We start from the raw sequence: 17296 nt of genomic DNA, 5'->3' as shown, positions 1-17296 counted from the left end.
TCTCTGCCAAAGTTTTGGGGCCATAGGATGGAGTCTAATGTGGTTGCCCTGGGGGTGTGCGCATCTGGTGCTGCTGAGGTCCGCCCCCTCACCCCCAGCTGCTGCGATTCCTTGAATGATGGTCCACTTTGCTGCACTAGAAACTTCAGCTTAAAACAAATGACTCGTATGAACAGCTTTTTTATTTTTCACTTTTGCCTCTTTGCCTAAGGGAGGCTCAAAGAGTGTTGGGGTCCGTGACTGACACTCGCGTCCTGTCAGTGAAATCGGCAGCATGTAAAATTCCTCCTCCTCCTGGGGGTCGCCGAGGCCTCGCCGGTAGACAGCCTGGGCGACCCCGTTGCAGGGCACAGAGGAGGAAGGGGACCGGGATTGGATTCCTGGAGTGCTCGGTTTCTCCAATTGCAATTTGCTTGCTGGTGATAAAAGCAAGCAAAATAGTGTGCTGGCATAGTGATCAGTAGATTCCTTGACATTCTTTTTCCAGGCCAGCTAAATGTAATTTGCTGATGAAGTCTGCAGATAAAGTGGCATTGCACATTTAGACGGGGCAAGCCACCGAGTAAAAGAATTACCCTGGAAACGTGGGCTTGATTTTTTTTTTTTTTTTTGGGACTAGGAGTATTTAACCAGAGTCCCATGGGCTCTTCTGTTTGGGAAGGAAAGGAGTCAACATTCTTAGTAGAAAAATCTGGATCTCTTACTCTTCCAGCTGGGGACTAGTTCAATGTGACTCAATAATATTTCTCCTCTTCCCCTTTTTAAAGTGTCTTTTGAATACTTGTTGCCTCCCCTAGCTAGGCGGTGGGGTGTTTAGTTTTTTCTGGAAAGTCTCTCTGGCCCTCTGGGGTCTGGGTGGCCAGGACACCCTCGAGGACCTTGTGTTCCGGTGTCTGTCCTCCAGCCCTGTCCCGTCCCTGCCCCTGCCCCCCCAGGTGTAATCTTGCAGCTGTAAACTCAGACCTAGGATTGATGTTGGCTAGTCCTTTCTGAGTTTTATCAGTACCCTGTGTCTGTTTAATGTACTCACAGTGCAAACATTTTCTAAACCTTGTGATCCTACCAACCGACTATCAGCAGTTAAAATGACAAAGATTGAATGTCTTCCTCCTTTCTCTATCCACTTAAAAAATAATATCTAGCGCACGAGAAGGTGCCCTGTAAGATTTCATTCATCGTGAACCTGCTGATTCTCTATTCCTTGACTGGGTGCGGATGACAGGTTTAATATTCTCCTATGCAAGATTAGTCTTATTTCAGCTTGTTACATTCTACAACCCAAGATCTGATGACTTAAAAAAAGGTAATGAGTCCTGTGTTGATTCCATTTTTCACTGTAAAGTCGTTTGCACTCCCACTTGGAGTATTCTTTTTCTAGTTAACATGAACGATTCCAGTCACATACACAGCTCTCTGTGTTCTAGAATTGGATCGCCACTAAAGAACACTCCCGCCTTCTTCTGAGCTGTGACACTTCCTTAGTAGCTTTTCACAGTCTGCTTGCATGACATTGTGGGGAGATGCCTCTGACCATTTCCGATGCGGAGAAAAGAGGCCGTCAGAGTTTCCTTGATAAAGTGTTTATGGGTTTAAGAAGTTTATGAATCAGCTGTAAATATTTGCTCTGGGTTTATGAGACCTCCACTCATAAACATGGCGTGTCTGTCTCTTGCTCTTTGAAATGTCTTTAGAGAATCAGCTGCTCAGGGAGGGCATAGGTGGTGGAGGAAGTGTTAATATGTTACAGGTTCCGAAAACCCTCCATTTTGTGTTTGTTTTATTGTTAAAACAGCATATATAGAGTTAAAGGCATAAATCTTTAAAGGCATAAAGGTTTTAATCTTTAAAATCCCATTCTAGGCCTGACTCTTGGTTGCTTTTGAAAGTGTTTGTTTTGATGGCAGAGAGCAGCAGAGTTTTCCTGAGCACTGATCTCACTGACTCACATGTGGGGAGGGGGTGGGTCCCAGTGGTACCTTTTCCTTTCTTTCTTTTTTTATGGATTTTATTTATTTATTTGTTTATTTATTTATTGGCATGTGGGATCTTAGTTCCCTGACTAGGGGTGGAACCCGAGCCCCGTGCATTGGAAGTGGGGGGTCTTAACCACCAGACTGCCAGGGAGGATCCACCTTCTCCTTTCTTGATTGACGGGAGTGAATGCTGGAGTGAGCACCAAAGCTGCTGCAGCGTCTTTTATTGGGAGAAGAGACTGGAAATGTAGCTTGTAATGAATTAAAATTGGGTGGAAACAAAATTTTTGTTAACAGCCTAGATGAGAGTTTTATGAAGGATCAAGAGCTCTGATGAAGGGTCTCAAAGTTGCAGTTGGGAGGTTTGAGCCTTGGTCTTCGCCTCACCACTGCCTCCAAGTAGTGGAATCATCAGGTCTCTTGCGGTCCTGATGAGGTTCATCAAAGTGCCGCAGGCAGCTCCTAAAGGCTCAGTCTCCACCCGAGTGTCTCTGATTTGGAGGAGCCCGATCTGTTTTAGCAGCTGGAATTCTCCAGAAACCACTCTTCCGGGACCTAGTGCCTCCGTCGGCTCAAGGCCGAGTATCACAGCCACATCCTCTGCTGGCTCTCTCCTCCTTCTTTGCAAACAAGCCCCGGGAGCCCTGCCCCTTCTGTCCTCCTCCCCAGGGGTGGCAGCTGCCTCCCGCCCACCCCCCACCTCCTGGGTCCTCCTGCTGCCCGACTCGGCCCTGAACACATTAACGCTCACCACCACAGAGACAGATAAGCTGGCCCCGGGGTCCGCCTCGGATCCTCCAGGTGGAGAAGAGGGTGATGGAGTGGGGCTGTCTGACCTGGGAAGGTGCCTCGGAGAAGTTCTGGCTTCCACCCCAGGCCACCTGCGTTGGACCCCTGCTTCGTAGCTGGACCTGGTAAGTCCCTTGAGGTGCCCGTCTGTCAGGGTTCCTGGAAGGATTAAATAAGGTGCTGCATGTAAAGCAGTTAGAGGAGGGCTGACACCCCCAGTTCTCGTCACTGCTGTGACAGCCTGTGGTCTCTGGGTGGAAACGGAGGTGCCTGTCAGGGCTGGAGCTGCAGGGCCTGCAAGAGGCGTGGTTTGAGCTGCCGCTGGACGGGAGGGTGTAAGGGAAGCACAGACTTTCACTGCAACAAGTCAGCTGCCCCAGAGATTCCGTACCAGGCCACCCTGGCAAGGAAACCGTGCTGCGTCCGTGCCTCCGGCTAGTGGGTCAGAAAACAGACTTGATCACTGATGCCCAGTGCGGCTTGGGTGAAAAGGATTGTGGGCAGAACTGTTGGGTGACCCCCTGAGGCATTTTCTGGAGCCTGACTGCTTTCCCTTTGGGTTTGCCTCCCTGCCTTTAGTAGCTGGAAACCCACCTCACAGCCCTTGGTAACTGGTGGCTGCAAGACCTGCTGACTTTTTCCAGGGAACATGATTCTGATGGGAGGGCCTAAACCCCAGGGTGACTCTGCATCTTGGAAGAGCTCCAGGGGAAAGCTTTTCTCTTCAGGTGGCTTTTTCTGTTCTCGGACATTTCATGATAAACCACCTTATTAAAGTTGGAGGTGGAAGTTCTTAGCAACTTGGCTTTAGAAGACGTTTAAGGTAACTGCCTTTTGAGTTAGCGTCTTCTGATGTTACAAAAGCTCTCCTCTTCTATCAGTTCCTGAGACTAGATAGAGTATTACAAGAAAATAACTTTTCCCACTTATAATTTATAACATTTAGGAGCAAAAAATAGTGATAGCCTCCAAGAAGTCTTTCTTCTACCCCCAGGCACTAATTCCCCCGGCCCACCTGCCGGGTTATACCACTTCTACATTAATACACGATTGATCACAGCATTTCTTCTGGGCCAATGAAATGGGCTCTTGCTAATAGAAGATACACAAGTTGAACGTCAGCATCCATTGAGTGTTATGGAAAGAAGGGAGAGTCTTAACTTTTGAAGCACTAAATGGCCTGCCTGTTTGGACAACCCTTACTACTGTGTGTTCCTTCCTTATAACAGCCTTGCAAATAGGTTAAAATGATGTTTACGGCTCATCAGTTTTTTCAGTGGAAACTATGACATCACATTTATGTTATCTGTATTTTAAAATGAGGTATTTGGTGCTTTTCAACTAAACCGATTATATCTTACTGTACAGTCTGAAATGTTTTGGGAATTGCTTGATTTCCTCCAAAACAGTGGTGTTTTAAGAGCCACGTCGTACATTTGATTGCATTTCTCCTTGTTCCTTGCCCTTGGAGAAATGCGTGTCCTGTAGGTTTCCACCTGGGTGCCTTGTCCTGAGAGCTCTGTTTCAGGAGAAGGCAGGAGAGGGTCCCTGGACGGGGTGGGAGTGGGGTCAGCTGACAGCCGCTCAGTTCCTGTGGCCGGGCGCCTCACACACCTGAGCGGTCCTTCTGGGTCTCAGTGTTTTTCCTTGAAATGACTTCGGAGTCAGTGCTTTCTGAAGCCCCAATGATCTATGATATTACTTCATAATCTCCAGCTGTTGTATTGTATATACATCAAGGTGCTCACTTGGTGCCCAGTGGTTTCCTTCACCTTGTCCTCCAACCTCCCCAAAGACCGGAGTGTCTCCGGTGGATAATCTCAAACAGGCTAACGTGCAGCAACTATGCCCTGAAGCAAATCTCATTTCATTTACTGAAGAGCCCTTAATCTTACCCTTGATTCTGTCAGGGTTTTCTTTGATTTCCTTCGCTCCCCTCCCCTTCCCCTCTTCCTTCCTTTTCCCTTCCCTTCCTTTCCTTGTTTCCCCTCCCTCCCTTTTCCCTTTCTTTTCTTTCCTTTCTTTTTTTTTTTTAAAGAAGATGTTGGGAGTAGGAGTTTATTAATTAATTAATTTATTTTTGCTGTGTTGGGTCTTCGTTTCTGTGCGAGGGCTTTCTCTAGTTGCGGCAAGCGAGGCCACTCTTCATCGCGGTGCGCGGGCCTCTCACTATCGCGGCCTCTCTTGTTGCGGAGCACAGGCTCCAGACACGCAGGCTCAGTAGTTGTGGCTCACGGGCCTAGTTGCTCTGCGGCATGTGGGATCCTCCCAGACCAGGGCTCGAACCCGTGTCCCCTGCATTAGCAGGCAGACTCTCAACCACTGCGCCACCAGGGAAGCCCTCTTTCCTTCTTTCTTTTATGTGAAGTATAGTTGATTTACAATATTGTGTTAGTTTCAGGTGTACAGCAAAGTGATTTCTTTATACATATGTATATATATTCGTTTTTTGATTCTTCTCCATTATAGTTTTTTACAAGATATTGAATATAGTTCCCCGTGCTATACAGTAAATCCTTGTTGTTTATCTATTTTATGTACAGTGGTGTGTATCTGTTAATCCCATACTCCTAATTTATTCCCCCCACCTTTGGTAACCATAAGTTTATTTTCTATGTCTATGAATCTTTCTGTTTTGAAAACAAGTTCATTTGTACTATTTTTTGTATTCCACATGTAAATGATATATATGATATTTGTCTTTGTCTGACTTACTTCACTTAATAAGATAATCTCTAGGTCCATCCATGTCGCTGCAAATGTGATGATTTAATTATTTTTCATGGCTGAGTAATATTCCACGGTGTATATAGACCACATCTTCTTTATCCATTCCTCTGTTGATAGACACATAGGTTGGTTCCGTGTCTTTCTTGAGTCACCTGTCTCTAAAATCAGCAAACAGAAGCTTTGCAAAGAATTCAACAGTATTCTCCTACACACTGAATTTGTTTCTCTCTTGCATGAAGGATTTTCTGGTTTATATGGAAGGCCAATGCCTTTCCATTCTTCACACTAGTATTGATATGCTTCTGTTTTTTGTTCTTTTTTTTTTTTTGTCTTTCGACAGAAGAAGGTTCAAGCTTGGAGGAAACCGGCTTTAACTGGGGAGAGTATCTGGAAGAGACGGGGACCAGTGCAGCTCCTCACACATCGTTCAAACATGTGGGTGACCTCCTTTCTCCTTCTGGTCTGTCTGCGGGGGTGGGAAGGGTGTCTTCAGGAAGATGCCAAACTTACTGGAAGAAAGGGAATGAGAAGAAAAGAGGAATTTGGCCAAGATTTCTTAGAAATGCGGAGGAGATGTGGAAGTGAGTTTGATTTTCACAGAGGGCTGCAGGAAAGGTGGGCCTTGCTTTAATCCAGGGCTGGGCCCCGGGGTGGTGCTCAGCATGAGAAATGGTGTGTGGTCTTAACCTCATTCTGTGCCTCAAAAAACCAGATTAGAATGATGTGTTCTGTGCTGTCTGGGGCGCACAGCCCAAGACAGGTAAGGTTGATGTGAATAAATAAAAAGCCAGCAAACTAGGCAAGCAGGCGTCAATGAGTAATGTCTTCTTAGGAGATGTAATGGCTGTATATTTTAAGTTTGAATTGATATTTTTCTTTTGAAAAGACACCTAAAAGCGTTAGAGCCATTTGTGGACAGATGAGTCAAATTACAGGAAAGACCATAAATATTCAGGAAATGTTTGGATCAAACCAAAAAAAATCACCGTCATCTATACTGTTTTTTGAACAATGCAAATAGCATGCCAAGCAGAGGGCAAGTCCCAGGAAATAACAAAACTAAGTTTTTACCAGATGTTTGCTTAGATATGAGATTTTGGTAATATATCATTAGCAAGAAAAAGGTTGAGTTTCCAGGACCTAAGTTCTTAGGTATTACTATTGCTTTATTGGAAATGAAAATTTAATACTGAGGAACATTTTTTCCCCCGCACTGGGCCTTTCCAAGGCAAAGATTTAAGCCTCAGTATCATAAACAAATTGGGGGATTTTCTCAACCTGGTCTTCCTTCTGGCTCTTTTGTTGAATTAGGAAGCCACTTTATTTTAAGGTGACATTTTATTCTTTTTGGAAGTGAAGTGTTCCTTTGAAAAGGAATTTAAGACCTTATTAAATTTACATGACCTCGTTAAGGGTGGATCGCATTCCGATTCTCTTTTTATACTGACACTTATACTGTGATGATTGCTGGTTTATTATGAATGGGACTGTGGTCATTTAGTGAAACCAAGAGTGAAATATTAAAACAAAACTAAAACTCACCCAGCATACAGTGTGGATTCCGTTTTGCAAAAGCCATTGTAACATCTGCCTTTTACGACGCCAGGATGACTTGGTTAGATTTCTCCAGGCGCTTTAGGAATGAGATAGAGATCAACAGCTTTTTCCTTCCTTTTCTGCACCAGGAAGTTCTCAGTATCTCTGCATACGGAGTCAGTCCTGTTCTCTTTCATCCAATCCATTCTCCTGCCCCACTTTCAGGCACAGTATAGTGCCCTGTACTGTGGATGCAGAATGTCCCCAGGCCTGTCTGCCAGGCTTAAAGGAAGAGTAGCCCAGGACCCATGGGCGAACAGTTCATAATTCCATCATCTCTTAAGCGGCAGCTACTCAGGGACATCCGATGTGCTGGCCTTAGAATATTATAACTCACCAGGATGGAAAGCTTTCTTTTGCAGGGAGGGCTGGCAAATATTAATAGATGATAACCCTTCATTAAAAAAAAAAAGAAACTCCATTTTCTGAGGCTGCACTGTTCACGCAGTAGCCACTGGCCATCCAGCATTTGGAAAGTGTGTCATCTAAATTGAGACTGAAACCAAGTAGGACCCTGCAGGGCCTTCCTGAGAACAGACCCCCCTGTGTCCCCACCTCCAAAACTGCAGCCTCCTAAGGCTTTCTCTGAGTTGCAAAGAGCGAATTTAATCAGAGAAGAAAATGTAGAAACTAAGGAAAGCAGTCAGGCAAGACAAAATAATAACAGTTTAGCCATAACACAAATTCAGGGGCCCTTAGTTCCCGCTCAGGGGCTATAGATAATATCCTGAGCCGTATCCTTGAGTTGATTTGCAGATACTGAAACCCCACCAGGTAGAAGAAGTTAACTGCATGCTGACCACCAGCAGGTAGACCCCAGACTGGTTGGAACCAGAAGGTTGATGATTGAGATTCTCGAAACATCACCCTGTTACCTCACCACCAACCAATCATAGAATTATTTGTGAGCTGGTGACACGCCCTGTGACCCACACCCCTCACCTTGCCTTTAGAAATCCTTCCCTGAAAGCCACTGGGGAGTTTGGGTCTGTTGAACATGAGCTGCCCGTTCTCTTGCTTGGTGCCCTGCAGTAAACGCTGCACTTTCCTTCACCACAGCCCGGTCAGTAGACTGGCTTTGCTGCACCTCTGACTAACGGACCCAAGTTCTGTTTGGTAGCAAGATGTGCCGTAAGTGTAGAATACACACCAGATTTCAGAGGCTTCATTGGAAAATAAAAATGTGAAATTTCTCGCTACTATATTTTTATATTGGTTCCCTTTTGAAATGATGCTATTTGGGATCTGTTGGGTTAAATAAAATACATTACTAAAATTAATTTCATCTGTTTTATCTCTCTCTCTTTTTTTTTTTTTAAAGTGGCCACTAGAAAATTTAACGTCACACCAGTGGCTTACATTACATTTCTTTTAGATGGTGCTGATCTAGGGCAACAGAAATATTAAGTGCTGTGTTTCCAGTCGTTCACATAATCTTCTGGATGGACGTGTCTAGTGTAATGACGGATTTTCTGTGTTCCTTAAGGTTGAGATCAGCATTCAGAGCAACTTCCAGCCGGGGATGAAATTGGAGGTAGCCAACAAGAAGAACCCGGACACGTACTGGGTGGCCACGGTCATCACCACCTGCGGGCAGCTGCTGCTTCTGCGCTACTGCGGTTACGGGGAGGACCGCCGGGCCGACTTCTGGTGTGACGTGGTGATCGCGGATCTGCACCCCGTAGGGTGGTGCACGCAGAACAATAAGACCCTAATGCCCCCGGACGGTGAGCACGGGCTGGCCCAGCTCTCGGGTATCACTTGTGATGCTTGTAGAGAAAACCTTGTAGAGATTCAATAACTGATATCCTAGGAAGGTCCAGCACTCTCAGGGTCTCTCCTTGAGTTGCATTAGCCTGAGGGTGCTGGAGTGAGGGGGGACTGGGTGCATTTTCAGATGTTGGAGCTGAACTTGACGGTTGAGCCCACCATGGCCTTTATGCCTTTGAGCCTAATCCTCGGGTGGGTTTCTGGAGGTAGGAAAGGAAGACCGAAGGGATGCCCACGATGGAGGCCTTGTTCTCCCTTTGCTGATGGATTATCTTGCTTTTCTTTTGCTTTAGAGACTTGATGTTTTGAATAGCACTATAGTGCATCAGAAACAGGTTTCTCTAACAGGTTTTAATCTGTCTTGTGTGGGGAGACTGTCAAGTTGAGAAACATGTAGAAAACCAAACAGATGAAGAGAAATGACATTACTCTCAAAGAGATTGCCAAAGCGTGTGTAGATTAGATCCATTTAGTTGCTGGAAAATGGTGGTTCTCTACTGGGGCGATTTTACCCCCCAGGGACATCCAGTGATGTCTGCAAGCATTTTTAGTTGTGAGAGGGGAGGAGGGGGGTGCTGCTGGCATCTGGTGGGAGGGGCCAGGGATGTTGCTACACATCCTACAGTGCACAGCAACCCCCCAGACGGTGATGTTATTGGGCTCAAACTGCCAATAGTGCTGACTTCGAGAAATCCTGCTGTAAAAGAATGGGCTGCCTCTTAGGATGATCAGGAACTCATCCGATCCTGTAAGTGAGAGAAACTGCCTTACCAAAAAGCTGAATCGCAACACCCTGTCCTCTTTGCACTTGAAAACTCCTGATGCTAATTCTCAAGCAGGTGTAATGTCTCCTTAGGACCTGCCTGCCTATCTTAATTTTGACTTGACATTTTTATTTTGAAGCAACGCGTAAAGTATTAGAGCTGACTCTGAGGTTCCTTGCGTCCATCCTATTCACAATTGCTTTTCCCTTCTGGAGCATTTGTAAAGTTACGTAGAGATGTGTCATAACAAACGCACGGAGTCTGAGTTGCATTTACGTGATGTGTGTAAGGAGTGAATCCGTTGCCTTGGCCTTACCGAATGTGTTGGCCCTTTATCGTCTCAGAAAGAAGAGAGAAGGCCCTTCTTTCTTTACTTATTATTTTTTTTAATTTATTTATTTATTTTATTTATTTTTGGCTGCGTTGGGTCTTTGTTGCTGCGTGCGGGCTTTCTCTAGTTACGGCCAGTGGGGGCTACTCTTGTTGCAGTGCGTGGGCTTCTCATGGCAGTGGCTTCTCTTGTTGCGGAGCACAGGCTCTAGGCACGCGGGCTTCAGTAGTTGTGGCGCACGGGCTTAGTTGCTCCGCGGCATGTGGGATCTTTCCAGACCAGGGCTCGAACACGTGTCCCCTGCATTGGGAGGCAGATTCTTAACCACTGCGCCACCAGGGAAGCCCTGTAGCTTTATTTTTAATATAACACCTCACAGAGGGCAATATTTGTCCTTCTGTGCCTGGCTTATTTCACTTAGCATAATATCTTCTAGGTTCATCCACGTGGTAGCCTATGACACGATTTCCTTCTTTTTAACTGCTGAATAATATTCCATCTGGCTTTGAATTAAAACAGCCACTGAGGTGAGACTATAAGATTATTTAATATCCCTGTGATTTCCGATCTGTCATGAAAAAAGCCAGTCGTTTTTTCATTTTCCGGCTCCTTGTGAACTATATAGTTATTACGATTCCTTTAAAATTTTTTAAAAATTGAAGTATAGTTGGTTTACAATATTATATTAGTTTCAGGTGTACAGCATAATGATTCAGTATTTTTATAGAGCATACTCCATTTAAAGTTATTTCAAAACAATGGCTCTATTTCCCTGTGTTGTACAGTACATCCTCTCTGCTTGCCTGTTTTGTACACAGTAGTTTGTATCTCAAAATAAATCAGTCTTGATGGACGAATGTACTGATGGAATATTGGGAAAATATCAGTTTTAGAGAACTAGACACTTTCCCACTTGCCAGCTCTGCACACAAAAGCCATGTAGATATGTCCACACACTCCCAGGAGGGTCCAGACATGAGTTGATCCCAGGGGCAGATACATACCTGGGGACACCGAGAGTGGGGGGCATAGAGGGGGACCGAGAGGCAGGCCCTTCTCCTGTGTGAAATCTTGCCTTTTTGCTGTCCTTGCTTATCTCATGACTTACTCTTAAATTTTGACACTTTTTAAAACACCCGTGGAGAAGATGGAAGAGGGTTTTACTTTGTAATAGAGCCTCTAGTGGATCATTTTAGTGAGAAGTTCCAGGGTACAGAATTTTAACACTCTAAGAGCTAATGGGTTCATTTGGTAAAAAAAAAAAAAAAATTCCATGCTGTTGCTTGAGAAAAGAAGGCAGAGTTGATGAATCAATTCTTCTTCCTTGCCTGGGTGAAAAATGTGGCAGCTGCCACAGTTTCAGAAACACCATCAAATTTGTATCCTCCTGACTCTGTGCTCTTAGGCAAGACGCAGACACACTTCAAATGACTAATTGAAAATGAAAAATGGGGAAGCCCCATGAAAAGAGAAACCATTAATGTGAATGAAAGATTTGAAGTCTGTTCAGACCATCCCAAGTGATGCTAATTGGAGAATTTCTTTATTGCTCCTTTTAAAGAACTTTAAAAAAATTTAGTCGGTGATCGATACAGCTTGGAAATCTCGAGTACAGAGAACAAAGTCAGGAAGTAGCAGGTTCATGGGGCAAGAGGTTTTATTGATTGCTGTAGTGCAGGATAATTATTGCTTCGTAGCCAGAGGTGGCAGCTTGTTCCAGAGGGAATCGTAGAATCTATTCTTGCACAAGGATTCTTGTTGGTGTGGTTTTCTGTCTTACAGAGCTCATTCCAGTGGAAATCCCGCAGCTGTACCTGGTCGATCTTTGTCGTGGTTAAACTTGAAAGGTGTCCCAGAATATTAACAGGAGTGAAAGCGGTCCATGACACCTCGTGTATTGGTTTGGGAGGCTCCGTGGTGATAGATTTTCTTACTGATCCTAGGAATCGGGGTAGTATGAAGCAGGAACATGGCGTTTGGAGCCAGAAGATCAGGTTTCTTTCCTTGCCTCCGCCGTTAATGTAGGTACCTCTCGCTCTCCCATTTCCTCATTTTTGAAATGAGGAGGTGGTAATGTATAATCTCTAAAGAGCTTTCCAGTCTCACCTGCTTTGGTTTGTGATCTTTGGAAAGGAAAGAAGGAAGGAGGAGGGTGCTAGTTTTCCTATTGTGTGCATGAGGAATGGAGTTTGTTTTGGGATTAGGATTGATGGAAATCTAGCCCAGGAGTCTGTGCAGAGCACCGAAGTCAGGTTTCTGTGTGACTTTCTGGGATGGTGAAGTTTCAGTGGGTTGGGAGGCAAACTAGGTTGGGAAATTATGATGAGCATTTGGGTCCTTTGTCAACTGCCGTGGATAGAATTTCACCCAATACAGAATTGTAGACTCTGTTTCCTCGATGGAAGCCAGAGACCTCGGAGTACTCAGTCCCTGAGAGATCGATCAGTATGTGGATGTCAGTTTCAAAATATCGTTGGGCCAAGCAAGAGGATGGGAGTTTTGGGTGGTTTTGTTCATTGATGGGAGAAAGGAGAGGACTGCCTTTTCTGGTCACACTTAGATCTTTCTGGTCATTTTTGGATTCTCCAAGTAATCTTATGTCTTCTGAAGTCACTGCCCTGAGAGTCATGTTTTAAAATTTTAGATGACATTTTACCAAGCACGTAGCGTCCTTTGCAGTCCTGTATTTTCCTGCCTTCCTCTTTTAAGTGAAACTAATCTTTGAATCAATGCTGGCCGTCGTTACTCCTTTAAAGTTAGGGGGAAGGAAACAGCATGGCAGCAGCTCTGTTGTACTTTGTTAAGAGAATTCCCTTAATAAAGACACGTTCAGGGAGACCTGGGTTTAGTGACCAGTTGACCATTCCATGAGCAGTGTCCCTGCTCCAGAGCTAATCGGTACTAATCTTTCAAATGAAAAGTATTAAGAAACATAGTACATGAAAGCCTCATGACGTGCGGTGGAGGATGATAGCTCACATTAGGGGAGCGAAATGTAAAACGTTTTGGCTTTTGGTAAATCAATGAGGCTTGAGTTATTCATAAGCACGTGCAAACTTGCAAAGGGCAGCGGCCAAGTAATGATTGTTTATGGTGATAATGTAAGGAAGTCATTTAATCCAGAGACTGTTTCGCTGTCATTTATTGAGAAGCAGCAACATTGCCTCTTAATGTCTGGGGTTGGGGAACTCTGGCGTCTGGAAGGTTCCTATGGAGTCCCAGGAAGGAATGCTCTGATAAGACGGCAGGTGAATTATGTGTGAGGACGACCGTCCAGATACCTCCCCCCAGCTTTTACACTGAGAAGTATTTATGTGAGCTTTCTACTGGTGCAATAAAAGTATTGGAATTCTGGCGCCTTAGGAATCATTCCACTAATTTTTATTCTCCCCATTATTAAAATTTCTGTAATTTGAATTGCAAACTCTGCAGTCTTGCCAGAATGACTCTATTTGCCATTCAAAGTTGAATCAAAATTACTGGAGTTAGTTAATAGGTAACTTATTTGAATAAGGGATGTTTATTCATGAAGCCTTAGGAGAAAAGTGTGAATATGGCCTTCTGTTAGGTCGTGGAGGTGGATCCCGCCCAGTTCTGAAACTTGGTCCCAGACTGTTCTGGGGAATTGTTGTTTTCAGTATAGTTGACTGTGAAATGAGACATGTGGCGGTCGGTTCACAGGACCGTAAAGTGAGCGGGTGACAGGACTTACCAGTCTGTAACCAGTGTTTAACCGTGGACTCAGAACCAGAATTTGATTGTGTTACATGAGATGATCATCATTTAAAATTCCTATCTTTTTAAAAATTTAAATGATATTTTAGTAATACTAATGAAACCTAGACAATCACATTGTTTTCATTGGCCACCTAATACTGTAACTGGAATCCCATTTGTACACTAATAAGAAAATTAAATATATTTGCTAAAAACTCGAAGAGAAAAGGTAAACCTTAGTGGCCTCTTGGAGTTGAGGGAAGCACATACTCTTACTAAATATTAGATAGTTTGATGTAAAGAGAAAAAAGCCCATGATGTAAGGAAGGGTAGGATGTGTTTGATAAATATGAGAGTAAATAAACTAAAAGACATAGTTAATACGTTGAAAAAAGTGAGTTAGTATCTTCTTGTCAAAAAAGCCATTTTTGATAATGGTATGTGAAAGAAGGAATATTCAGGTAAGAAATAAAGTAATCCCTTCTCTGTAGGCACTTCATGGCCCTTTAAAACGACACACGTGGTTTGGAGTCCTATCTGATCATGTGGAGACCCTGTGTCTAGATTCACTGTGGCGTGGACCAGAGTGGACCTGGCTTGCATGTGTGTGCGTGAGCGTGTGTGTGCGCTTGTATGTGTGCATGAGCGTATGTGTGAGCGTGAACATGTGTGTTTGCAAGCGTTTGTGTTTATAAGCATGAATGAGCATGTGTGTGCATTTGTATGTTTTGATCTGAAAAGCATTCGAAATAATTTTGGTGTCTACCATGTACAGATGACGTCATTTACCAATTTGGATGATCTATCGGCATCTCTTGAGAACTTGCGAGATGTAGACCCGTCCCTGCATCCCACACTGCAGCCTCTGCCTCATCCCATGGTCCTTTGCTTTCCATACCATCTGTCCCCTGCTTGGTTCCTCTGATCTGCTCGGGCCCTGTCGGCATCTGGGTCCTCACCTCGAGTGTCAGCCTCTGAGCCCGTGACCTCAAGTTTCCCAGGCGCCATCTGACAACATGCCACATTGGCCCGTATGGTCACTAAGGTTTCCTTCAGCTCGAGAATGTTCTGAATCTAAGAACTCAAAGAGCAATGGATGAGAATTTATCAAAGGGCTCTGAAATAAATAGGCTTTATGAATAGAAGCCTAAGAAACTGTGGGTTTTTTTTTTAACCTATGGAAGGAAAAACAAAGATGAAAAACACAAAGGCAGACTATAAACGGTCTTCATCTAAATCAAAAACCTTTGTATATATAGGTAGTGGTGAACTCTTTGTTTATGAGTAAAAAATTAGTCTTCTATAAATTTCTGTTTGGTGTTTGTATTTATCTCTTGAAACCACTATACTCCACATGCCGCCTTTATCATTTTCTTGCCTAGTGAATAGCTGAATCACAAATTTTAGTGTTTGAGTCATGGCTCTACAATTAAAAACAGTTTCTCTCACCCACAAAATATTTTATGGTGTGCCTACTGTGTACCAAACAACTCAACTTAACCCTCTCCTTAAGAGCAACACTGTAAACTGACGGGTACGATTCTTACTTTATATCTGAAAAAAATGTTGCTTGGGGTGTGTAAATAATTTGTCTCCAGGATGGCATCTTGGATAGATTTTTAAGCCCAGAGCGATTTTTTTCCCTCCCAATTCTGAAATCAATGCTTTGAAAATAGCAAGGGTTGGTGAATGTTTGTTGATTGATAAAGTTGTGTCAATAAGACTTGACTGTTTAGACTTGAAATATTGGACACATATTATTAAGAAAAATTGTGGAATTGGCTTCTTGTGATTTTTAAGAGGAGGGTAAAAAACTCCTTGTCCAGACTGTTATTTTGTACATTTTTGTCATTTTGTAGGCAAATACATGGAGGAGATTCGGTCTGGAGCTTCGTTGCCAAATGGTAATCGTGAGATTATGTAAAGATATGTAAATTGTATCAGATGCTATTTGGGTTTTTCTGCTTACAGGAAAACTGTAAGCACAAAAAAGGACTATAAGATTTTCCTTTTTGGTGTTAGTCATAAATGCATTTATTTTCTTTTGCTTCCTAACCCAGCAGCATATGTATTTTAAATCAAGCCGGTGTTTAATTCTGTGTGGAAGTGAGGGTGATTTCGTTTTGCGGGTTTCCTTCCCTGTTGTCTGACTCGTTTCCTCATGGTTAATCCATCATCTCCTTTGCTGTCAGAGCCCCAGGCCCACCTGTCCACTCTCGGCCTTGGTCCCCCACCGCCTGTCTGGGGATCCTGGCCCTGGGCTTCTCCCAACTGGGTTCGGTCCTGATGGCCCCATGTAGGGAGACTCAGCTTGCATCCGGCCCATTTCTGCTCTGGGCAGACCCTTTAACACCCCAGTGACCCTAATGTAGAGGCTGCAAGAGAAGTCTTCAGTCGCCTTCAAACAGACTCTTCCCCTGGGCACAGGGGGTCCTCTGGGACCGCTGCTCTTCTCAGCTCCAACCCTGACTTGTGGACCTCCCTGTTCTCCTGCCCTGAGCCAGGAGTCTTCAGTGTGGGCCGTCCAGCAGCCCTCAGTGCCGACTGTCCAGAAGCCCTCAGTGCCGGCTGTCCAGGGCCCTCAGTGCCCTCTGTCTAGGAGCCCTCAGTGCCATCTGTCTGCTCTCCATCATGCCTCTACCTCCCTCTAGCCTGTTGGACAGGTGAGCTTCCACTTCTCTTCTTGCTTTGTGTTCCTGAACAAGTCTCTTGACCCCTCACTGCTTCTTACTAAGTCTCCCATCTTGGTTCCACGTTCCCAGGTCATGCTGACCTTCCAGGGCTGTGTCCCATTCCAGGTCCGTGCCCCACTTCCACGGCCATGCTTCCATTCCAGGATCATGCTTCCAGTTTGCGTCCTTCTGTTTGGCAGGTCCCTGGGAGAGTCTGCCTTGTTTGACTCCAGCTCTAAAGGAATGACTGATTTTTGCGTAGGTTGTCTCCTGAGCCTAGAATCTTGTTAAAGCTTGGTGAATACAACTAATATGCAAAGTCCTGGGGGCTTGGGCAGTGGGATTCAGAGTAGAGTTTGGTGTTGTGTTGATCAAGATTCTCCAGAGAATCAGAACCAATAGGAGGTGCAAATATATAGACAGATTTATTTTGATAAATTGGTGCAGAGAGTTGTGGAGTTTTGGCAAGTCCACGGTCTGATGGGGGAGGCCAGCAGGCTGGAGACCCAGGGAAGAGTTGCCACTCCAGTCCGGTGGTTGTCTGCTGGAGAACCAGGAAGAGCTGCTGTTGCAGTTGAAGTCCAAGGCCGTCTGCTGGAGAATTCCCTCTTTTTCTGAGGAGGTCAACCATTTGTTCTATTCAGTTCTTCAACTGATTGGGTGAGGCCCACCCAATCAGGGAGGGCAATCTGCTTGATGCAGAGTCCACTTATTTAAATATAAATCTCATCCCAAAACACCCTCAAGGAACTATCCAGCATGGTATTTGACTGAATATATGGGTACAATGGCCAAGCCAAGTTGACACATAAAATTAACCATCAGCGGTGTGGACTCAAGAGGTATATCCAAGTTAACAGGGCTGTTCTCCTCTACTATCTTAACACCTTCTTAGAGGAGGAATGTTCTATGTGTGTTTGTAATTGATATAGCAGTTTTCCCCTTAACAGATGA

At 44.5% G+C, this 17296-nt stretch overlaps 1 protein-coding gene across 2 annotated transcripts in view; it reads left to right on the top strand.

The window, feature by feature from the left end:
- The window catches only part of SFMBT2 (Scm like with four mbt domains 2), a 205719-nt gene that overhangs the window by 29058 nt on the left and 159365 nt on the right, over positions 1-17296 (top strand). The window contains exons 3-4 of one of the 2 annotated variants that reach the window (XM_073801524.1): positions 5836-5927; positions 8575-8815. In XM_073801524.1, the coding sequence (XP_073657625.1) occupies positions 5836-5927; positions 8575-8815 (333 nt within the window). Of the gene's footprint in view, positions 1-5832; positions 5928-8574; positions 8816-17296 lie in introns of both variants that reach the window. The other variant, XM_033852337.2, reaches the window with a different exon arrangement.

Source organism: Tursiops truncatus, chromosome 2 (assembly GCF_011762595.2).
Source record: "Tursiops truncatus isolate mTurTru1 chromosome 2, mTurTru1.mat.Y, whole genome shotgun sequence".
In the NCBI taxonomy this organism is placed as follows: domain Eukaryota; kingdom Metazoa; phylum Chordata; class Mammalia; order Artiodactyla; family Delphinidae; genus Tursiops; species Tursiops truncatus.
This window is presented reverse-complemented; position numbering and strand designations above follow the sequence as displayed.